The sequence below is a fragment of the Dendropsophus ebraccatus genome, chromosome 12 (assembly GCF_027789765.1).
Source record: "Dendropsophus ebraccatus isolate aDenEbr1 chromosome 12, aDenEbr1.pat, whole genome shotgun sequence".
NCBI classification, from domain to species: domain Eukaryota; kingdom Metazoa; phylum Chordata; class Amphibia; order Anura; family Hylidae; genus Dendropsophus; species Dendropsophus ebraccatus.
Window position 1 is genome coordinate 24,069,888 of NC_091465.1, and position 23,808 is coordinate 24,093,695.

General features: G+C 44.0%; 1 protein-coding gene across 2 annotated transcripts; it reads right to left on the bottom strand.

Annotated features, from left to right (window-relative positions):
- Positions 1-2,712: 2,712 nt before the first annotated feature.
- Positions 2,713-22,811, bottom strand: ZBTB40 (zinc finger and BTB domain containing 40). 2 transcript variants are annotated; one of them, XM_069948977.1, is made up of 18 exons: positions 22,683-22,811; positions 19,953-21,001; positions 18,403-18,536; positions 17,313-17,520; positions 15,492-15,634; positions 15,191-15,383; positions 14,422-14,558; positions 13,423-13,621; positions 13,189-13,322; positions 12,261-12,426; positions 11,245-11,691; positions 9,328-9,534; positions 9,000-9,164; positions 7,320-7,534; positions 7,073-7,235; positions 4,396-4,482; positions 4,049-4,275; positions 2,713-2,993 (listed from the first exon to the last, which is right to left on the bottom strand). In XM_069948977.1, the coding sequence occupies exons 2-18, from the start codon at positions 20,938-20,940 to the stop codon at positions 2,769-2,771; spliced, it is 4,038 nt and encodes a 1,345-aa protein (XP_069805078.1). In that variant the 5' UTR covers positions 20,941-21,001; positions 22,683-22,811; the 3' UTR covers positions 2,713-2,768. The 2 variants fall into 2 exon arrangements, with proteins under 2 accessions (XP_069805078.1, XP_069805079.1); XM_069948978.1 differs by lacking the exon at positions 4,396-4,482.
- Positions 22,812-23,808: the final 997 nt, after the last annotated feature.

Below are 23,808 nucleotides of genomic sequence, written 5' to 3' on the forward strand. Positions count from 1 at the left end.
TTTCTACATCACAGGTGTCAAACTTGCAGCTCTCCTGCTGTTGCAAAACTACAGTTCCCATCATGTCTGGACAGCCAAAGCTTTAGCTGTCCAGGAATGATGGGAATTGTAGTTTTGCAACAGGTTGAGGGACGCAAGTTTGACACCTGTATTTTCTACATCTTTCACTTAGCAAAAAGTAACATTCGTGACAAGCCCCTTCCAGTACACTCTTAGTAATGTTAATCCACTGTATAGCTAAGCCTGTATGTATATGCATAGGAAGCTAGCTGTCACCAAGTTTTTATAGAATTTTATTGTTTCTATTGCACTTTACGAGCTACTTTTATTATATTATTAGTAAATAGCTTCTAGGAGGTTTCTATTGGGATCCTCATCAGAATGGGAACGCCACCCTTGGAAGGCGAGAGTCTCTAGGTAGAACGTCCTGGGGAGTTACTCTAAGGGTGGGTTCAGACTACTAGATTCTGTCGCCTGTACGCGCGCCTTTCGGCTGGATCCATAGACAACATTCTATAGGCCGGCTGATTCCGTAATGCAGAATCAGCCGGCCTATAGAATGGTGTCTATGGAGCTGGGGGAAAGGCGTGTGTACAGGCGATGGAATTCAGCAGAATTTATCTGCGAGAATTCCGTAGTCTGAACCCACCCTAACAGCAGCCATCTAATGCCGGTTTCACATGCAACATTTTTTTTTTTTTTTTTTTTAACACTGACACTAAAGTTGTTGTGCCAAAACCAGAAGTAGATCCAACAGGAAAGAGAAGTCCTTCCTTTATATTTCCCATCCCATTTGAATGCTCTTTTGAATTTGGCGCAAAAACTACCATGTGTGAAAGCGGCATAAAAGCTTTTTGTGTATGCCCACCATGTCTTTTTTTTTTTTTTTAACCACAATGAAGTACCTGACAGGTTTGCTTACGATGGATATTCTAATAATGGCAGGTCAGGATTAGAAAAACATGGCCACTTTCTTCCAAAAACAGCACCACTCCTTTCCTCAGTTTGCATGAGATTTTGCAACTTGGTTCTGTTGGAATAAAAGAAACCGAGCTGTAATACCACACACAACCTGAGGACAGGAGTGGTGCAGCTTTGGGACAGAAGCAGGCATGGTTTCCCAACACTGGAAAAACCCTTTAACTCCTCCCCACCAGCAAAATTTTGGCAATGCCCATTTGTTTTGTTCATCCCCACTTTCCGAGTGCTACAACTTTGGAAATTGCAGGAAGATGGCTTGTTTTAGGAAGAACTTTAAAATCCTGTGTCAATGAATGCCATAATGATGGCGTTAGCGTCTACTTTTGTTTCCATACAGAGCTCCAAAGTTAATTCTTTCCTTCACATTGTCATAGTATTAAAGTGATAAGCGACCCTTAAGAATACGCTCTTACTGCCTCGCATTGTTAAAAAACATAAATAAACTTTATAAATATATCTTTTAAAAATGTCATGGGCTCCTACAGGTTCTTCCTGCAGGCACTGCACATCCTGTAGCTTTTCTCAGAGGTAAAAAAAAACAAAAAACACCTTTAAAAAGGAGAAGTCCGGGCAGACCTCTTATTTTCCCAAGTGCAAATCCAGTCCCCGGACGCTTCCTGGTCTAAGGACCAGGGTTGTGACATGTCTGCTACGGATGCTGACTGTCTGAGCGGACCTCACTACCCGGGTTCTTACTCAGACCAGGAAGTGGCTAAGGACCAAACCAGCGGTATGCAGCCACCAGCGGTGGAGCCAGGGAGGTGAGAGCATGTTATTTCTTCTATACTCCCCCGCCCTGGGACTTGTGGAAAAAAAAATGTCTCTCCGGACTTCTCCTTTAAGTCTAGGGCTACACAGCTTTGACAGCAACTGGTTGTGTGCTCCTGCTCTCAAAGTAAATGTGGTAGCACTGCAACCTGACCAGTCCCCCAGATATCCAGGGCAACATGCAGGTCACACTCACAGCTGTGCTGTAAAGTAACGAATGCTGTGATCATTTGGCTGTGACAAATACAAACGGATTTGTATAGAACTCATTCAAAATAAATCTGTATACAGCACTGCAAACCCTAGATGGCACTGGAGAAATTCAACATTTTATCATTTGACCCTATGCCTGTGAAGGAATTCTGTATCAGAAAAAGAAAAATTTTACCTCAAAGTATATATATATATATTATGATATATAATCAAAGAATTGTAGACCTCTAAATTGAGTTAAATGTAGATACCAGCTAGCGGATCTGCTGTGTTCACCCCAATCCTTTACACAGACACCACGTAATGCCACCTAAAATGTTATTTAGGTGCTACCTGGAGTTGATTTCTTTACAACAGTAGCTCTTCATTCTGGCTTATAGCTGGAGAAACTTTTTAGGATGTCTATATGCACAAAATAGGACAATTCCTTTAAGGAACATCAGGCAGAGGCTTAGGGGAATCAGGCATCCCCAAAAAGAACTAGACATCCTTAGGAACATTAATCGTTGTCCACAGTCAGGCAAAAGACGCATCAAAGATCCTTCTGCTATCCCTGTATTATCACAAGAGACTGGACACAACTTTTCAGACTGACTGTACTGTAAATTCGTGTCAGCAAACAGGAATGAATTCATCAGTGAGAGGTGCGAATGGAGACAAAATAAATATAAAGAACAAAAGCGCGCAGGCCGTGTGGGTATAAAACGGAAAGAAAAATCCATGAAATGAAAATATGAATCTTGCAAGTGGTAAATATAAAAGCCATAGATGCCCAGGGATTTATTAATGGTCAAAGCAAGTCAATATTAGCTTTGAGTTCTCTGCGTCACTCCTGGGACAGCGTCTCCACATATAAGCGTGACCGTTCCATCGAATAAGTCTTCCATGCTGACGGCCACCAGTTCTGTGCCAGCGGCTTGGCTGGTCTGAGCGTCCGGTAACGCCACAATCACTTGAGAACCTGCCAGTTGTGACTCGTCTAAGGTTATTACTTGCTCTCCTGTTGTTACCTGTTCCTGCGCTTGGATAACCTAGAGAGGGTGAAGGGAGACAGTGAGTTAATACACTTTTTAGGTTACTAAATGTAGAGGAAAGATAGAAGACTTAAAAAAAAAAAAAGACACATGGCAATAATGGGTCTAGCTGAAAATTGCTCCTTGTAGTAGAGCTCTAAGTTCCCATTTAGCCTATAGTAAAAATGTTGTGGTAGCTCAGCAACCCAGGAAAAGGATGTGCCAATGTATACCAAAGCTCTCTATGTCTATGTGCGCAATCTTGTCACTTTTGTGCCATGGGCAGGTGTATACGATTTTCTACATGGGACGTGGGGTCAACCAGAAACCCATTCTCTTAGGTTACTGACGTATATTGTGAAGTGTGACTGGGTCTAACTTTTGGAATGCCTCTTCCCCTGTTAGGGTACGTGCACACTAAGGAATCGCATCAAGTTCCACAGCTCGCACCCGCGCATCTCCGCCCGTGCCATAGACTCCATGCTATGCACGGGCGGATTCCACCTTCCGTCCAAAGAATGAACAGGTTCATTCTTTAGATGGAAGGCGCACTCTGCTTGTGCATAGAATGAAGTCTATGGCACGGGCGGAGATGCACGCGGCCACCAGAGTCCGCGAGCGGGTGCGGGACGGTTTTCCGTCGCAATTCCGCAGTGTGCACGTACCCCTAGCAAGAGCCAGTTTCTCAGATACATGCCTGTATCCTACCGATACTAAGACACGAATGACCTAGCTACACTTTACATGCTAAGGCTCAGTTCACACTTTGTTTTAAGGCAGGCTCGACATACACCCCAGTAGTATTATGGGGGAAAACAAAAAAAAAAAAAAAAAAGCATGGTAGACCCTGCCCTTCTATGCTGTGAAATAGAAGGTATGCTGACGCATGCCAGCCAAACTTGTTCTATAAGGACAATAGACACATCAGGGCATAATCTCAGCATATACCTCCAATGTGTCTATAAACAAAGGCCAGTAATAATTCAAAAAAAGTAAGTACAACAAGCGCATGCCACTCATGGTTGATAAAATTGATCTGAACTACATATCCTGTACACAGGGGCACAAATTACCTGCACAACTTGAGCGTTTGCTGCTTGGGCTTCCGCAAGTACTATGTCGGGATGATCGGTTTCATAGTGTTTCTCTAGCTGAGTCTGTAACGTGAATAACTCCCCACAAAGTTCACAACCAAACGTGTTTTCAGTCTCGTTGAAATGGTCCGTGGATACGTGGTGCTGCAGGGCGCCCGGGAACTGGAAACACTCGCTGCAGTAAAGACACTGGAATGGCTGGGTCCCTAATGGTGAGACGCATGGTTATAAACATTACAGAGAACACAATGGCCGCATATTTATAATATCCCTCCTCCTGGGGACTTGTCTTTAAGTGGAAAACTCACTGATGTAACTACACTTACCTGAGTGCTTGCATTTGAAATGAACTTGCAATGCAGCCGAAGATGGGTATGTCTGCTTACATTTCTCACATTCAAATATCTTACTGTCTGAAGGGGACAAGAGCCGAAGATTTAATATTACTCTATGTAATATTATCCTGGAATAGACTACATGGCAGCCGCTGAAGTTCTTTGTTGACCAGAATGGCCGTCACTCTTGTGAATAGACCATGCTACGTTACATGAAATAGGCTGGAGAGCGGCTATATAGGAGGTCTTAACCAGCGCAGGACGTAACATGCCTGGATCTATGATGCACACAAGTATGGCAGCTGCTCCGGTTAGCAGAGAACTGCAGTGGCCGCCATTCCATTTGCTAGGAGTGACCTCAATCATTCACTGTGGTTCCTGATTTGTCACCCTCCTCTAGGACCCTTTGGTTGGTTACATCCTTAAGAGATTGCCCATGACCTCACCACAAGAGGTTATATAACTCCTGCTCTGACATTAGTGTGTGTCTGCCCCTGACGACTCTACAATGATGTGGTGAAACATGTATGGGGGCCAGGAATAACATTTTAACATAAGGTAATGAGTGCAACCAGCAAAGGCTTATACTTATACAGAGATTTACCAAATACTGAAGCATTACTGGGCTTATAACATTAGACTTTTGTACAATAACCGTTATAGGGTTTATCCAACGCTACAAAAACATGGTCACTTTTTTTCCCAGCAGACAGCCCCCCTTGTCTATAGGTTCAGGTGCGGTTTGCAATTAAGCTCAAATCACTTCAATGGAACCAAATTGCAAAACCTGAGCCCAAACTGGAGACAAGAGTGGTGCTGTCTCTGCAAGAAAGTGGCCATGTTTTTGTAGCCCTGGATACAAAGTTTTATGACACAAATATAGAAACATAGAAGACTGTCGTCAGAAAAAGACCACCTGGTCCATCTAGTCTGCCCTTACATTATTTTCTTTATCATCTTAGGATGGATATATGTTTATCCCAGGCAGCTTTACCTTAACTTACTGAAGATTTACCTACCACATCTGCTGGATGTTTATTTTAAGTATCTACTACTCTTTCGGTAAAGTAATATTTCCTCATGTTGCTTCTGATCTTTCCCCCAATAACCTCAGGTTGGGTTGTGCTCCCTTGTTCTTATGTTTAGTTTTCTCTCTCATGAACCTTATTTAGGCTTTTAACATACATACAAGTTTCAATCATGTCCCCCTTTCCCTTCTGGCCTCTCCCCGTGCCTCCTAAGCCCCACGTCACAGCCCCCTCTAGATTTCTGTCGGAACTCATTTTCCCCCAAGTTGCAATGTCGTCAAGACTCTGGGGAAAAATTCCTGAGGCGGCTGATGGATCGACCACTCAGTGACTGGATCGGTGTTCCGCCCAAATCACTGACTGGCTCAGACAAGTTGTGACGTTGGCTGTGAAGAGGATGCAAGAGCCCAGCGGGAGTCCCAGGGTGGTAACGCGGCGCTGAGGAGGCATGGGGAAAGGTAAGTGGAGCTTGTTTATTATGTTCCTCTTGGCCCCTGCTTCCTGGAAAATTATTTTCAGCTGACTTCTCCTTCAAGTCTTCCCGGATAGGTCTTATGCTTCAGACCAGCCACCATTCCACCATTTAAAATAATGATGAATGGGATAACAGGTCAACAGATTGATCACTTTACCACATCCACAAACCATTCCTGAACAAGGTTGCAGCTTGACCAGAGCACTTTCCTGCTAAAATGTGGCACTGTCATTAAGAAATTTCATGGCCATGAAGGTGGGGTACTAGATCTATACAACTAGGTAGGTGGTTTGCTTTAGGCTGGGTTTACACTGTGTTTTTGCAGTCAGTTTAATTGATCCATTTTTAGTTACTTTTGACGTACAGAAAAACGTGGATTCAATCTTTTTTTTTTTTTAAATAATGACGGGGTAGCTTCACACGTATCTGCAGTGGATTTCACGCTGCGAGTTTGCGAATTTTCATTTCACTGCGGATATGTAACCCGGCCCTTAACCCCCCGGAACATACATTACCTGCTCGGTGCCGCGGCTGTGTGTGAGGCTCCCGGCTCCCCATGAGCCAATCAGTGCTGCGCGCTGCAGGGTGTTAAAGGGGCCGGGTCACATACTGGCAGCGGAATGAAAAGTCCGCTGCGGGTATGTGACCCATTCAATTTCACACTACCAAGATTCGCAGTGGATTTTTTTTTTAACTCTTTATTTTAGTTTTTCCATTAACAAAGAAAAAAAGTTGGAAAGGCAGTGGTCCTCAACAAAGGACAATTGTGCGACAAACAATTCAGTACATTCCACACAAATAAGAGAATTTTTTTTTTTTTAGCTGCAAACTCGCAGCGTGAAATCCGCTGCAGATGCAGTACGTGTGAAGCAACCCAAAGTCAATTAAAAGAAAAAGTATCCAAACTCCGTTTTTGCGATAACGCAGTGTGAACCCAACCATATAACATTAAGACTGATCAGTGTTACATCCCTTTTCTTTCTCTCACCATAGTGTATTATGTACACCATGACTATCTGAGTTATACTGGCAAACACTTTATATAAAGTCAGCTTATAATCTACAATAATTTTCTTTTTTTTTTTCTCCAAACAAATTTTTATTATGGAAAGATTATAATGTACGATCGTCATCATAATTTTCTTCTGACCACCAATGCACTCACCAGGATGCTCTAACTTTGTGTGCTTCTGCAGTGTGGAGGTGTTAGAAAAGACCTGCTCACAGGAACTGCACTGAGCAGAAGAGAACTTGGAAGAACGATGATTCTGAGCGGCAAACAGATCTGGATGATGCGTGCGGTTGTGATACCATAGGCCAGAGAGTTGCTGTGAAAAATCAGGCATTAATATCAAACAAAAGAAGTCAATTACCAGTCAACAAGCATCTGGTGAAAGTCTTGGTTTGCTCACCTGGTACGCCTTGTCACAGATCTCACAGTTGTAAGGCTTTCCTCCGACATGGGTGACTATGTGGCGCTCCAGTAGAGAAGGGGCACTAAATATCTTCTCGCAGGAGGGGCAGGGATGGTATTCCTTGGAATGTACAACTTGAATGTGCTGCCTGTTCTCTTCTAGTGTGGGAAAACTCATTCTGCACTTCTGACAGTCATAGGGATCTTCAATATCTGGAAATATTCATGTTTATCATAAGTCAATGAGTGTGGCAGGTATGTAAAATTAGGGCATGGAAAGTCTATAGATTGCAAGGTCAAAACCCTTTTGGCAAGAGCAAAGTAGTTAAAGGCTAAGGATTACAGGGGATGTATGGGAGTTTCTTAAAGTAGCCCAACAGCAGTAAATGCTATGAAATAATAATAAAAAAAAAAATCACGACCATTAGAAACCTGTTAAAGAAGAAGTCCGGTGAAAATTTTTATTAAAGTATTGTATTGCCCCCCCCCAAAGTTATACAAATCACCAATATACACTTATTACGGGCAATGCTTATAAAGTGCCTTTTTCCCTGCACTTACTACTGCATCAAGGCTTCACTTCCTGGATAACATGGTGATGTCACTTCCTGGATAACATGGTGATGTCACTTCCTGGATAACATGGTGATGTCACGACCCGACTCCCAGAGCTGTGCGGGCTGTGGCTGCTGGAGAGGATGATGGCAGAGGGATGCTCAGTGTCCCTCCAGTGCCCTGTGTCCTTCGGTCTCCCCCTGCCATCATCCTCTCCAGCAACCACTGCCTGCACAGCTCTGGGAGTCGGGTCGTGACATCACCATTTATCCAGGAAGTGAAGCCTTGATGCAGTAGTAAGTGCAGGGAAAAAAAGCACTTTATGTGCATATTGGTAATTTGTATAACTTTGAGGCCAATACAATATTTTAATAAAAATTTTTGCCAGACTTCTCCTTTAACTCCCCTACCCTGGTGCCAACAGGCCTTTTTTGTAAGTAAAAGTTAGAGTAGAGCGGTGCTCACTAATATAATGAAAACCCTCATAAATGTGCTGATATGGCCTCCCATACCCTCTGCTGCACTACTGGGAGCCAGGTCCCGCCAATACCACTGCCCGATCTGTACTTGTGTCTCTTTTCAAGTCGCTTGGCGCGCACTGGCGATTTCCCATAGTGCAGTGCACGTCCCACGTAATCTTTCTAGCTCCTCTACCCGCCCACCTCATTTTCTATTCCGCCCCTCTCATACTGGACTCTCCCACGCCTTGCAATACCCGCCCCTTAAGCAAACAAGCCTGTCCCGCTCCCTAGTCACACAAATTCTGCGCATTCACCCTGTCAGTGTGTAATCTAAGCTGAGTAATCCACAGTGACATTGTGACTGCGCAGAAGCAGCTTGCTGGAGGTAAAAAGAAATTATGGTCCCGAAAAGAGACAGCCTGCATCAGCGCATGCGCATGCGTTGACCCAAAATGGCAGTCGGGCCTATGTGTCGACGCGATGGACAAAAACGTACAACTATTGCAAAGAACGACAAGACGACGACAAAACAGGTAATAACACCACATGACAAAGTTATATAACTTTGTCATGTGGCGCTAGATCCCCAAAAAAGCTTTGTGCCTCACTACCCCTTTAAGGCAAAATCTAATAGACTAATGTAATGAATCAAAGACACTTACTATGGAAGGTCCGCAGGTGTATACTAAGGCCATTAGCTTGGCTGAAACCTTTCCCACATTCTCGACAGACATAAGGCTTGTCCCCTGTGTGGGTCCTCACATGTCTAGTCAATTCAATAGATTGTGCAAATACGGCATCGCAATACTGGCACACGTACATTTTACCTAGAATGGAAAGAGAATACAGCATAGTATTAAAAAACGCCGATGCAAACGTTTAAAAAGGTAAAGACATCTTTCACGCAGAAAAAGGTTTTATATTATATATTACAATAGCCGTACTCAGTCTAGTCTACACAGAGCATGTTGTACTGTATGTGGCCTGTACCTTCAGAATGCTTCTTTTTCGTGTGGTAGGAAAGAGCAGCGGCCTGGGTGAAGGTCATGTGACAGTGCTTGCATACAAAGGGGCGCTCTCCTGTATGAAGCCGCTGATGATTCTTCAGTGTGGAGTTTGCTGCAAACTTGGCGCCACACTCCTCACAAGAGAATGGCTTCTCATCAAAGTGCTCTGTCCGTTTATGGTACTGCAGACCTGAGAAATAGAATTTACTGTCACCACTTATTCTATAAAACAGAAAAAAACAACAACAAGCAGTTGCAAAAAATAAAAAATCCACCTGGGTCTCTGCATTTATTACTAGTATAATGTTTGTAGACAAACACAAACTTGAGCACATATATCTGATTAAAAACACTATGTGAGAACATAGCCTTACCGAACACTGTAAACATCCACAGTGCAGGAAAAAAATGTAAGGGTGCCTTTACAGAGAGATTAAGCTGACAGATTTTTTTAAGCCAAAGCCAGGAATGGATTTGAAAAGAGGAGAAATCTTAGTCTTTCCTTTATGACCTGTTCTCTGTTTATAGTCTGTTCCTGTTTTTTGCTTAAAAAATCTGTCAGATAATCTGTGTGTGTAAAATGACCCTAACATGTGCTTATTAAATAAAGACCCACTAGGTCGGGTATTGACCGGGATTACAAAAAGCACAGATGCTTTCTTGCAACCCCCCCCCCCCCCCACACACACACAAAAAAAAAAAACCTGACAAACAGCACCACCTCTGTCCTCAGGTTGTGTGCAGTATTTCAATTCAGTTCCATTTACTTCAATGGAACTGAGCTGCAAAGCCACATCCAAACTAGGATAGGAGAGGTGCTGTTTCAGGAAGAAAGCAACTATATTTTTCTTAGCCTGTATAACTCTTGAGAAAGACCAGTTAAAATAAACCATGGCTCTATGCACACAAGTTCCAGAAGGCCTCAAAAGACAATACAGAGACACAGGAAGCTGGAAAAGATGTGCATCAATTCATGGTTAGTCTATTCTTTACAAAGAGAGAAAATTAAAGGGGTTATCCAGTGCTCCAAACCATGGCCACTTTTCCCCCTCTCGTCTTCAGATTGGATGGGGTTTCAAACTCAGTTCCATTGAAGTAAATGGAGCTTAATTGCAAACCACACCTGAACTGGAGACAAGAGAGGGGGAAAAGTGGCCATGTTTTTGGAGCGCTGGATAATCCCTTTAAAGAGGATGTACCATCAGGTACATCCTCTTTAATCTGACCCAGGGATAGAACGGCGGCGTCATGGGCAAGCCGATGCCACGGCCCATTTTTTGAACCGCGGCCCGTTTCCCGTGCACGGCGCCGTTCTATCCACGGGTACCGGGCCGGGCTGAATTCCATCCCTTCTATGACGCAGCTCCATTAGAATCAATAGAGCCCCGTCATGCGGGGGATTCCGCCCACTTGGGGCGGGGTGGCCCGCCTCCTATGCTTCAGCCCCGGCCCGGTACCCACAGTTCAAAAACCAGCTTGCCTGTGACGGCACCGTTCTATCCCTGGGTCAGATAAAAGAGGATGTACCTGATGGTACATCCTCTTTAAGGACTGTTGCTTCTCTGCCTTGCAGTGGTCATCCTGTTAAGATCCCTCCACAAGCACAACAGGAAATCCTTAAAGGGTTCCAAAAGATCCCAAAGGTAACAGCAAAGAACCTACAAAAGACTCAACAAATCATAAAAGCCTCTGCTCAAGTGTCAACTATTAAAAAAAAAATAACTCTGCTTAAGAGCAGTGTTCTTGGATAGACACCATGAAGGAAGCCACTGCTGACCAAAAACAGGTGTGGTAGCTTCCACAGTTACTCAATCTTCTGGCAGCAGGAGAGACTGTGTGCCAGTCTCATAATGAGAACAGGACTAGCAGAGTGATGTAGAAGCAAGGAAAGAATCATTACCTGAGGGATGAGCAAATTCTTTCCCACAGATGTCACACGTCACCAGCATTTTCTTCTTCCCTTTGCTATTACGAGAGATCAGATAGCCGTGCACTTCCTCTCGGTGCTGATCTAGTTCCTTCTTAGAGGCCTGTACCACGTTGCAGTCTTTGCACTGCAGGGGATTTCTTTTGGCCATACGGCATCGCTTCATGTGCACCTCCAGGCGGCAGCGGAACAGAAAGATCTTGTCACAAGATTTGCAAATGAAATTCTTTTTGGAGCCTCTTTCTTGGGCGAGTTCTGCTCTCTCCTTTTCAGAATCCACTTCTTCGTTTTCATCATCTTTTGCTTCTTCATCTTCCTCGTTTCTATCACCGATCTCTTCAATAACATCCAGTTGACAATCGTTGTTCACTGGCCACTTCACAGAGCTCTGGAAATTGCATTTGCCATCCACCAGCAAACCTTAAAAGAAATAAATGGTTCTAAATGGCAATGAATGAAAATAGGAGGCATGTTAAATGGGTTGGATGGGCTAAGACAGCAGTTTCTTCCTGCACAGCAGTGTTCACACCCATCTGGCTTTGAACTGCTTTACAGGGATAGACTAGAAGGAAACACTGTGCTGAATCAACTCTGCAGCCCCTTCATTCTCAGAACTGGTAAAGGTCAGGCCCCCAACAATTAATAAAATGGGTTGTCCAAAATTTTTAAAAAATCAGCCTAGTTGCTTTCTTCCAGATACAGCGCCACTCTTGTCCTTAGTTTGGGTGTGGTATTGCAGCTCAGTTCCAATAAACTGAATGGCGCTGAGTAGCAATGTCACAAACAACCCGAGGACAGGGGTGGTGCTGTTAGAAAAAAGCAGCTATGTTTATCCAGTCTTTGGTAAACTATTTAAGTGATGGAATATTCCAGCAATATAAGATAATACCTCTTGAGCAAGATTACAACAAATAAAGCTTTTAGACAGAAAACGGTCTACTCTGGGGGTAAATCTGAATGGTAGGACAGTGGGGTTTCCTAATACTCACCAAGTTCTTCCAGCTCTTTCATTAATGGCTGTACGTCAGGGGCAGAGTCCTGGAGGCTACACAGCAGCTGGCAGAACTTCAGGACAGGCACTGAGTGCTGGAGAGAAGAACTCAGGATCTTTGCTGGCAAATCCCTACTGTCATTCTGCTGGGGAATGTTTAACATCTAAAAAAACAGAAATTAAGAATTAAACACTTGCACAAAACTTATCATAAAAAAATCAATACAAAAAGTTCTGAAGATCATGCAGAGGAAAGTTAGGAAAAATAGCAGCAGTCTTATAGAATACAATTACAATGGAACACAAAGAGCATAGGAGGGCAGAGGAAAGACTAAAATGACATGCAAACATGAAAACTGAGCCGACTGGGGGGCTCCCACTACTGAAGCCCACCTCACAACCTGAGAAGCACTGGTGTAGGCAATCCTATGTGATCTGAACGAAGCATCAAAAATCTCTGTACACACTAGCATTGTAATGTCAATATGTAATGGATCTAACAAATCAATGGCCTTAGTCAGGATTAATTTTATTAAAGTGCAATACAGACTATGCTATTCCTGTCTTTAGCAATATCACAACTCTTGACGTTCCTGAGCTTGGCACTGTTCAGGGTAGCTTCATATGTACAGGATCTGCAGCAGATTTGACTAAATACCTGAACACAGCATAAAATCTGCACCATTAAATATGTTGCAGATCCTTTACCTGTGAACGCACCCTTAAAGTAGAGAGGCCTTCTGCAATGTAGGATCCCACATGGCAGACGATATGGCCACATGAAAGGGTGCCATAAATCAGCATGAAAACGCAGTAATATGAAACATGATGAACATGAAAAAAGGATAACAAAGATCAAAGGAGACTAAACAGAACTTGCTAAAAATGTTCACCAACTACTAAAACTTAGCTGGACAAGGATTTACCTGTTTAACTAAGCTGTTCAGCGCTTCATCCTCGGGTGACACTAAGCTGAGAACATCGCAGTGCCTGAAAGCTTGTGCAATTGCCTCGCTGTGGTGCACCAATATCTCAGCCACTTCATTCTCTCTGTTCATCACTGTCACAGGAAAAAAAAAAGTATAATTTCAATGTGAAACCTAGTAAAAGCAAATAAACCCCTGTGTAGCTACAACTCTTGAATTGAGCTCTACACCCACCACTCTGGAAGAAGACGTCTGCTCCTGGTTCTTTACGGATCTCATCCATCAGAGACTTCACTGATGGACTCAAGTCCTGCATTGCTAGCAGCAGCTGCCAGACGGCCACAACGGCTAAGGTTTGCTCTTCAAATACACAAGCTACCAGTATACTGAAAATACGAGTGCTGCAGTTTTTCCTCACGATATTCTCCACCACCTGAAACAGAAGATTATACTTATTATACTACCTATATAACACTGTGTAGCCCCCACCCCCCTCCCCGGCTGTGTTGCATCTAGCATCGAGATGTTAGCAGCAGATCTTGTAATTTCTATAAGCTGTGAGGTGTGGCCTTCATGAATCAGACTTTTTTTTCCAGGAAACCCCACAAATTCTTAATTGAGGCCAAGCCATCACCTTGAACTCTTTGTATTGCTCCTTTAACTATTTTTTAACAAGTTATGCAGTATGACAATGCATAATCTTGCAAGTGCTATTAGGGAACACCACTGCTATAAGTGGAGTACAGGGTCTCTACAGTTTTTAGGTAGGTGGTACATGTCCTAGTAACATCAACACAAATACAAGGACTCAAGTTGCTGCCAAACATGTGCCATCTATTCCATATGAAAGTGATACACACTTACACTTAGTGGTAAAAAGAAGAGTATGGGCAGGCATATTTACCTATTTGTACACTTTAGTGGCTACATTTAGACACATTTCTGAAAGTATACTTCTGTTTTGAGGGAATCAAATGTATGATCTACTAAGTTTGTGCAAAATAAAAGTATATACATAGATTAATAGTCCATCTAATCCATTAAAGTGAATGGGCCCACCACGGTATGCACTGGCATACTACAGACCTACTACATTTTTCTGACATAAACAATAGTGTTATTCAGAAACCTATATGGGACATCAGTATTATAGTGGTCCATTAGAATACTGTACAACCCCTATGCTCTTTCCATTGTTATTGGGAGCTGTGGAACTGGCCTGTGCGGACGCACCTCTCTTTCATGTTCCGTTAGATTAGTTGCCGATGAGAGACTGCTGAGGACCAAGTCAGCATCATTCACAACCTCGGACAAGTTCTCCTGGTATTGCCTTAGCAGTTCCGCTCCATAATCTGCCATGCTTATCTTGCCTGAAATGAAAAGAATATATGTCACCAAAATTCCTAGAGAAATATAGCTAGCACCTATTGTGAAGTAATAGGCTGCAAATCCCCTTAATAATGTGACTTGTGTCTTTCAGAGCTTCCTGAGAGCTGTAGTTCCCCAATAGTCCCAGACCCACAGGTATTTGACCATTTGTCTATTTGACCATTTACTTATTATTATTACTTTATTATTATTATTATTATTATTATTACTTATTATTTGACCATTTACTAGTCCATCCCTGGAGTAAAGAAAACATTGCCCTGAGAGCAATTACTAGATAAATATCCAACAACACATGCATTAACCACAGAAAACATAGTTAAACCTTCCACCATATGTGACATACTGTATATACAGATTGTATACATTGTGGGTGTGTGGGATATGGCCGGCTCCTACAATGGCTGGAACCAAAAACAATTACAGTCCTGGTCAACTAAACATAACATAGGTGGGAGAGACATATGGGGGTGGGAGTCCACATACAGTCAGTCATTGCTCCCTATAGATGTTGTGAAGAAGGGGAAAAGGGCCTACAGTCTTCCATTTTAGTAAACTATGGTCATCCAACTACTGGGCTACAAAGATGGGGTATTCCTTTAAGGTTTTCTACCTTTAAAGGTGGCTTTTTTACTGTGCGGCTCAAGAATATCAAGCAGGGTGTGCAGATCGGGGAAGGCTTCTCTTACAGCTTGTAGCAATTTGATCAAACTGTCAGGACTCAAAGTTTTGGTTTCCGATGCTTTCCTCAAGAGCTTGTCCATGGCTTCCTTGTGCGATGCACCTTCACAGCAATCCGTGATCACCTGTCATTATAAAGGACATATAGTATTTCTACTGGTAAAACATAATCAATAAAGTAAGCTACAAAAACAAAGTTCTACCACTGGAAGAGAGAGAACACTCTGAAATACCTTTTTCTCAATATTGGTAAGAAAGCCTTCCTCTGCTGTGTCCAGACACTCGACAATGGGGCTGAGCTCAGTAATACACTGGATCAGCTCTTCTCTGCGTTCCAGCAGGAGATCAAACAGTGTTTTCTCTTTTTCCACCAGCGCTGTCAAGGCGGAGACAAAAATGGCATAAAACCTCCACTAATGGATCATACAGCAGCAAAGGGGACACATTCAGTTGCTTCAAATTATTTAAAGCGACTCTGTACCCACAACCTGACCCCCCAAACCACTTGTACCTTCGGATAGCTGCTTTTAATCCAAGATCTGTCCTGGGGTCCGTTCAGCAGGTGATGCAGCTATTCTCCTAAAAAACAACTTTTAAACTGGCAGCCCTGTGCCCAGTGGCCGTGGCCTACAATATCTGTGCACCACCCCTTCGTCCCTCCTCCCCACCCTCTTCATCATTAGGAATGCCACTGGAACATTTTCTCCTGTCTGAACGTTGCACAGGTGTCTTAACGATCCAGCTCATGTGCCGTGCTGACACAGGTGGGGAATAGGAGACAATCTGCCTAGAGCATTCCTAATGATGAGGAGGACAGGGAGGGTGTGCCAGCCTAATGCCTACACAATCTAGGCCACGGCCGTCGGGCACAGGGCTGCCAGTTTAAAAGTTGTTTTTTAAGACAATAACTGCATCATCTGCTGAACGGACCCCAGGACAGATCTTGGATTAAAAGTGGCTATCTGAAGGTACAAGCGATTTGGGGGGGTCAGATTGTGGGTACAGAGTCACTTTAAAGGGTTTACCAGTTGGCCTTTTCCTGAGAATGGGTCTATAATAAATTTTGGCAGGAGAATGGCTTTAGGGTGGGTTCACACGTACCGACTTGCAGTGGAAATCTCGCTGCGAGTTTTGCAGCGAGATCCGCTACGAGGTAAGGTCCTGGCAGGCCCCTGGGACTACATAAGACCGCTGCGAGTATGTAATGTAGCCGCCCCCTTAACCCCTTCGGCTGCCGCTCGGCTACCGCACCGTCTGTATACATTACCTGTCTCCTTGCTGCACAGGGTCCCGGCTTCCTGCTCTCCCGCTCAGCCAATCAGTGTGTTGCCCAGCCGCAGCCACTGATTGGCTGGGCGGGAGCCCGTGCAGCAAGGAGAGAGGTAATGTATATACAGACAGCGAGGGAGCCGAGTGGCAGCCGAAGGGGTTAAGGGGGCGGCTGCATTATATACTCGCAGTGGCCAGGGGCCTGCCAGGACCTTTACTTTAGCTAGTACGTGTGAACCCACCCTTAATCATTACATAATGCACTGAAACTCTCTCATTCACTTTGTGTATTAAACTTGTCATATAGGAATTAAAGGGGCACTTTGAGGAAAAATTAAGCTTTTAAATCAACTGGAGTAAGAAAGTAAAAACCTCAAGTCCTCCAGTACTTATTATCTGTTGTATGTCCTCCAGGAATTGGTGTATTCTTGCTAGTCTGACACAGTGCTCTTTGCTGCCACCTCTATCCATGTCAGTAACTGTCCAGAGCAGGAGAGGTTTTCTTTGAAGATTTGCTGCTGCTCTGGACAGTTCCAGTCACTGGCAGAGGTGGCAGCAAAGAGCACTGTGTCAGACTGAAAAGAATATACCACTTCCCGCAGGACATACAGCACCTGATAAGTACTGGAAGACTTTAGATTTTTAGAAGTCATTTACAAATCTGTATAACTTTCTAAGAACAGTTGATTTAAAAACCTATTTTTCTCTCTGTAGTCCACTTTTAAACTTTGTTGGCCTAAAACCAGATGAGCCTTTTAATAAATGTTCTACAATGTTCTTCTTACCAGTTTCCACTGATTCCTCCCCTGCCGAGTCCTTCTCTTGCGGCTCCTTCTCCCGCAACGCTTCATTTACGCTCGGATTGGTGTCTCTGCACAACTTCAGTAAAGCCAGAACAGTCTCAACAACAATGCTCTGCCCATCTTTAACCTTTTCCAGGAGTTTTGCAAACGTTGAGCTCCCTTCCTCAGCTTGACAACACTCCACCACAGCCTTTAGTACAAAACACATAGAAGTAAAAGCAAAACTTCATGCCTGCTGCCATCCCATCTAGACTGTGCAAGACCTGAGGAGAGATCTTCTCTGCCACAGCAATAAGAAGTGGATGGGACTGAACAGTGAAACACTGGGAATGGATATGTTGGGGATTTAAATGTGTGTACACTAATCCTCCAGTGAGAGGCTTCCCCTTCACCCCAGTATAGTGCTACAAGATGCATGTAAAAACATAACCTGAGTGATCTGTATTATTCCTGACTGTTCTTTGCATAAGTGCGGGGACACAACGGCATCTTTAAAGTGTCGTTTAATTTTATTTACAGGCGATTTTAAGAAACTTTGTAATTGGATTTATTAGCCGAAAAATCCATTTTTATAATGAAAAAGCAGTTTAAAGCCCTCACCCCAGTCTTCATGGTTATCTATGGAGAGGGGAGGGGTGGAGGGAGATGAGGCACCAAAACAGGACAACAAAGAGTTAATTTACAGCTACATCACCGGCTATCTCCTCTGACAGTCAGCACTGAGCTCTGAATACTGGCTTTCACACAGCTCCCATTGTGTAATCCTTTGTTCTATGGTGGCGACTTAATCTCCCTCCTCCCCCTCCCCTCTCCATTGGTTAGACAGGGCATGTCTGATGTAAAAGAGTCGAGATTTCCTGATAATGAGCAGTGAAAGAGAGAGAGGAGGAGGGGAGGGGGGGACCTGGGGAAAGACTTTTTGAATGCAGATAATGGCATATTTGCCTGAAAACCCAATTACAAAGTTTCTTAAAATCGCCTGTACTATCGATTTCTGGGAAAAAAAAAAAAAAAAAAAAAAAAGACAAAATAGTGACACTTTAAGGCAACATGGATGGCGGGGGGCTCTCACCTGCTTCTCGGCCTCGTTGATTTCTTGACACTTGTTCAGGTTTTCTAGGACGCTCTGGGGGTCTGACAGAGCCTCACTAAAGATACTTTCATAACGGATAAGAAAATCCAACTCACCCGATGTTTTCTCAGGTTCTAAAAACAAAATGCATGTCGCCCAGATAAATGAATAAGAAATAAATCCATCCATAAAACGCTTTCATCTTAACTCACTACTGCAGCCTTTGTACCCAATAAACAACGACAGCCAGATCCTGATAAACCCGTCTCCCCATCAGCTGCTGCAGTCCCTCTTATTCCATCCTGCTCTAGTTTTTTTTGTGTTTTTTTTTTTATGAGGTCCAATGTTTTTATACATGTATATGGGAAATTATGTGTAGCAATCACATAATACTAATAGATAATGAAAAGTGATGTTGCTTATATACTACATAGGTAATAATATATGTATATTCATAAGTGCAAATGGATCCCAACCTGTTCCTCACTTCTGAGCACAGTTGACAGAAAATGTTTTGATGTGGCTTTCCGAAACTGGCATCTAACACTTATTCTTTGGAAAGGTGACACATTTCTGATCACTAGACAGTGGTCCTAAGCCCCTAGTTTCTGTATAGTACGTAACTGCAGTGAAGAGACGTTTGTGGTTGAGCATGACTGCCGCCCTATTGAATGTCTGTTGGGATGATGAATATAATGGAGAGCTGTACCCTACTGTCTTTCATCACATAGAAGTAACATGGAGCAGCCGTGGGTATTCTTGGCCACCATTCTTTTCATATTCCTCTTCACCGAGGAAGAACATTGGGCTCAGGAAGATTCTAGGGCTATTGGGGTCTTATTGATCAAACAGTCATCAGCTATCTGGGGGATAGCTAATGAATGCCAATTGTCGACCAGGGGACATTAAAATAACAGACAGACATCCTTTTTCAATAGTGTGACTCCGTAAAACATTCCCTGTGTAATAACAAGGCATATGGATATCATGAAAGTCAACACCTTGCTTTGGGACCCCCTCTATTAACCACAGCAGAGAGCCTCCTATCACACATTATATAGACGCAATACTGCAAGTATAAGCATCTACAACTTCACTATTAGTGACCCTCAAAAACAGGATAAAATCACAACATGCTTTAAAGGATGTGAACCGAAGTGAATGCATCTGGACATTGGTCTACACGCAGTTGGAGTAGGGGTCTGTGCATATCAGGAGGAAAGGAATGATAAGCTGGCTTTGATTTCTTTGTATCTGCTACCTGCCAGAGGTGAGCAGTAGTGCTGAGCAGAGCTGCCGAACTGTTTGGGTTCGGCAATGTTCTCAAAAGGTACAGGTTCGGAGAACGCTGCAGAACGTGAACAGTTTGATAACTCTGCTCAATGCTAGTTAGTGGCTTCAGGAGTAGTGTTGGTGAAACAAACCCTTTCTCCCCCCACAGATCTAGAGATTCGCCACTAAACTGAAGAGCAGTCAGGTTGTGGCCACCATGGCCACCCCAAGTTCATACACCATAAACCTGTAAAAGAATAAATGGGACGTGAAATTACCAGGATCATCAAGTCTTCTTTTCTTGGCAGCAGGCTCTGCAGTCTCCTCTGCTACAGCTGCTTTACTGTCCTGTGCTGAGGTGCAGCAGGACGTGGCTTCGGTTCCTGCAGCCACAGAGTCGGCATCCACTCCTTTACCAGCTGTTTCTTGTTCTGATGTCTTTTGCTCCTGGCAGATCTCTACTGGAGGATCACACATTGCGGTGCCAGTTTTTGGAGGACTAGATACTTTATCAGGTCTCTCCAAAACTGGTGCAGCGTTAAGCAGTGCAGAAGTTAGTGTTGTTTCTGCACCAGAAGACTCTGTCCCATTCTCCTCCTTCCTTTCAACTACCTTATGATTCTGCATACCCTGCTCCGCAGATCCGTCAGGCAAGGTCGGGTTTGCAGGCTGTAGATTGCCATTAGAGTCCGACTTCTTGCTAAGTAAAGTGGGGCTTAGAGTTTTATTGGTTTGTGGTTGTTCAGATGGGGACAGGAGAGAGGAACCTGCCGCGCTCATAGGTGACAACATCTTTTCAATAGCGATGGTTTCACTTACTACGTTACTCCTAGGGACAACTGGCTTCACATCAGTTTTAACTAAAGTTAATGGCTGGACCGGGGCTTCTTTCTTCTGGCTCTGGGTGGAGTGATTCATCAATTCGGTCAGGAGGTTCTTACAGCTTACTGCCACATCAAACATCTGAAGGCTGTCAGCTACAGAGATGATTTTGGTCAAGTTGTGCTTCCCCGGTGGTAACTTTCCTGAGTACATAATCTCCAGGAGCAACGAGAACTCATCGGCGGAGACAACAGAGGCGTCTATGGAAATGGTTTCAGTAGATTCCAATAGGGACTTGAAGAGCAAACTCGCTGCAGAAAGAACAAGTTTGTGAGCTCGGAAGTGTAAAGAGCCGACAAAGATCGTGCAATCGCAAAACTGCTGCTCTTTACACAAGGTGTAGACCTGCTGCAGGAGCTGGCGGCTGTAGTTTGGTAGCTCCATTGTGTAGAATAGAAGAATATCCTGTGCTAAGGTAACAACGAAGAGTCCCACCCAGGAGAACCTGCGATGAAGAAAAAAAAAATAGAACGTAAGATTTCTGATGGAAACAATGTGCATTTTTTTTTAATAAATTGCAGATGCACACACTTTGATTTTTACATTAAGGTGACTGTACCATCAGGCCCAGGCTGAAGCACTGGAGGCGGGCCGACCCACCCCAAGTGGGAAGAAACCCCCGCCCCTCCATGACGTGACTCCATTAGAATCAATGGAACCCTATCATAGAGGGGCTAGGGTTTCCTCCCACTAAGGGTGGGTCGGCCCACCTCCAGTGCTTCAGCCGGGGCCTGATGGTACAGTCACTTTAAAAGGGGGCACCTTAGAGGACAGAAAAAAATTTTTTTTCTAATATGTTGCTTTAATAAAGTTATAGCACATTGTAATATAACTTTATTGAATGTATTGTTTTATCTACCATTTAACTTCTGTTGACTGTTTGTACGGGGAACTGCAGGGCTGTCTAAGGGTACTATTACATGGAACGATAATCGGCCCTATCCGGCCGATTATCGCTCCGTGTAATAAACACAACGATCAGCCGATGACAACGATCATTGGCTGATCGTTGATATAGGTTTGGACCTATAATTGTTGGGCGCTGACAGCGTATCGCTACATGTAATAGCGGTGCGAGGCCAGCGGCTGATGATATGTAAAGTGCATACATTACCTGTCCAGGCTGCAGGGCTTCTCTTGCGCTCTGCTTCTAAACAGTACACAGGGGAAGCAAAACCCTGCTCTAAACATCGCTGTGCGGCAGTGCTTGCTGTGAGCAGGGGATCGGCTTAGACAACCCTGCAGTTCCCAACACAAATGTTGGTGGCAACAGAGGGGACCGTTTTGCCAGTCAATGGAAGTTGAATGGTAGAGTTAAAAAAAATTAATAAAAATTAATCTATATGACAATGTAACATAACTTTATTACAGTAGTATTAAAGTTAAAATGTATTAACAAAATATTTAGTATATAAAGTATTCCTGTCACTTTAGACAAGATAGAGAGCATGGGTCTTCAAACTGCGGCCCTCCAGTTGTTGCAAAACCACAATCCCCTAAAGCTTTTGTTGTCCAGGCATGATGGGAGTTGTAGTTTTGCAACAGCTGGAGTGTCAATCTATCTATATTAGTAAAGATATGTGACTGTCTGCAGTGGTCATGTGTGGGGGTAATCCTATGGGTCAGGAAGGTGGGGGGGGTCTCTGGTTTCACTGAAGAGCCAGCCATCTACCGCTCTCCACTCTGGCTGATAAAAGCGAGCAGCAGACTGCACTGGACTGCAGTAGGGCTGGTTATGGCTCAATGGCAGCTATAAGAAATGTCCCATCATGCACCAGGAAGCTACTGAGTCCTATGTGTAATGTATCCACAGCCCAGGACAATACCAGCAGAATGTAACCCTCAGAAACCAGCAGAACACACCCACCAATCAGAGCTCTGCTTTCATTTCCCACCCTACCTTAGAAACAAGAAAGCAGGGATCTGATTGGTCACTAGACTTGCAACCACCCTTACAAAAATGAAAGCAGAGATCTGATTGGTTGCTATAGGCAACAGCTCCGCATACATCATTACATACACTAGGTGACCAGTCCGGTCCCTATACACGTTATAAACAGCAAGCAACGTCCGGCTCCTCCTCACAACGGACACCGCGTCCACACCGCCCCCCGCCGGACACTCACCCGCTCTCCGCTCCTTATCGCACCGTTTCTATACGTTCTATAGCCTCCCTAATTTGACATCTCTGCCTTCATGTTGAACGACAGGCCCCAACGCTCCCTAATTTCCCTTCGACCCCGTCAAGCCGTACGTACGACGTCACTACGTACTACGTACAGCGCGCATGTCTCTGAAACGCAAATGCAAAGAGTGTTGGCTCGCGGCGTTACCAATAAAGTTGTTGAAAAAAAAAGTACTGATCAGTGATAGGGAAATAGCCGGCTTCACAGCAGTTCCCTAGAACGTTATTGCCCCCTCGTGGTCGGCTTTTGACATGGCACAATATTTAGTCATTCTACGAACCTGATCGTTGTCTTAAAGACTTTCAGTATTTTAATTAGTTTTTTTTTTATTTGGATATAATATGTTAAATTTTCATACTTACATAGATACAGTAATTTTCTTGTATAAACAGCGCCACTTCTGTCCTCTTGGTTGTGTGTGGTATTACAATTTAGCCTCCATTCACACTGTGGAACTGAGCTGCAAAATCCACATGCCAACTAAGGACAAGGGTGGTGCTGTTTCTAGAAGGAAGCGGCCATGTTTTTCTAAGCCTCTTTGAATGCAGGGCCCAGTTAAAAGCTTTGAAGGAGCAGGGAGCCATTGTCCCCTCGCTCTGTCACTCAGCCTTCTAGGTTGCCTGCAGCTTCTACATATGGAGAGCAACTACAGACTAGAGAAACTACCTACTGGGGACACCTACATAGAGGAGGAAACTACCTATGGAGGGCACCTACACATTAGGGAAACTACCTACTGGAGGCAACTACCTAGAGGAGAAAACTACCCATGGAGGGCACCTACATTCTAGGGCCTACTGGGGGCACCTACATAGAGGAGGAAACTACCTATACACTTGCACACTAGGGAAACTACCTACTGGGGGCACCTACATAGAGAGAGAAACTACCTATCAAAGGCACCTACACACTAGAAAACCTACCTACTAGGGGCACCTACATAGACAGGGATTACTGCCTATTATTGCACATTACCACCTTTTTCTTGCTCCTCCTTCGTGGATCAGGAAGATGTGTGCAGGAAAGGAAGGGGCTTAGCAGCAGCCATAAGTGAGGATGCGGACAG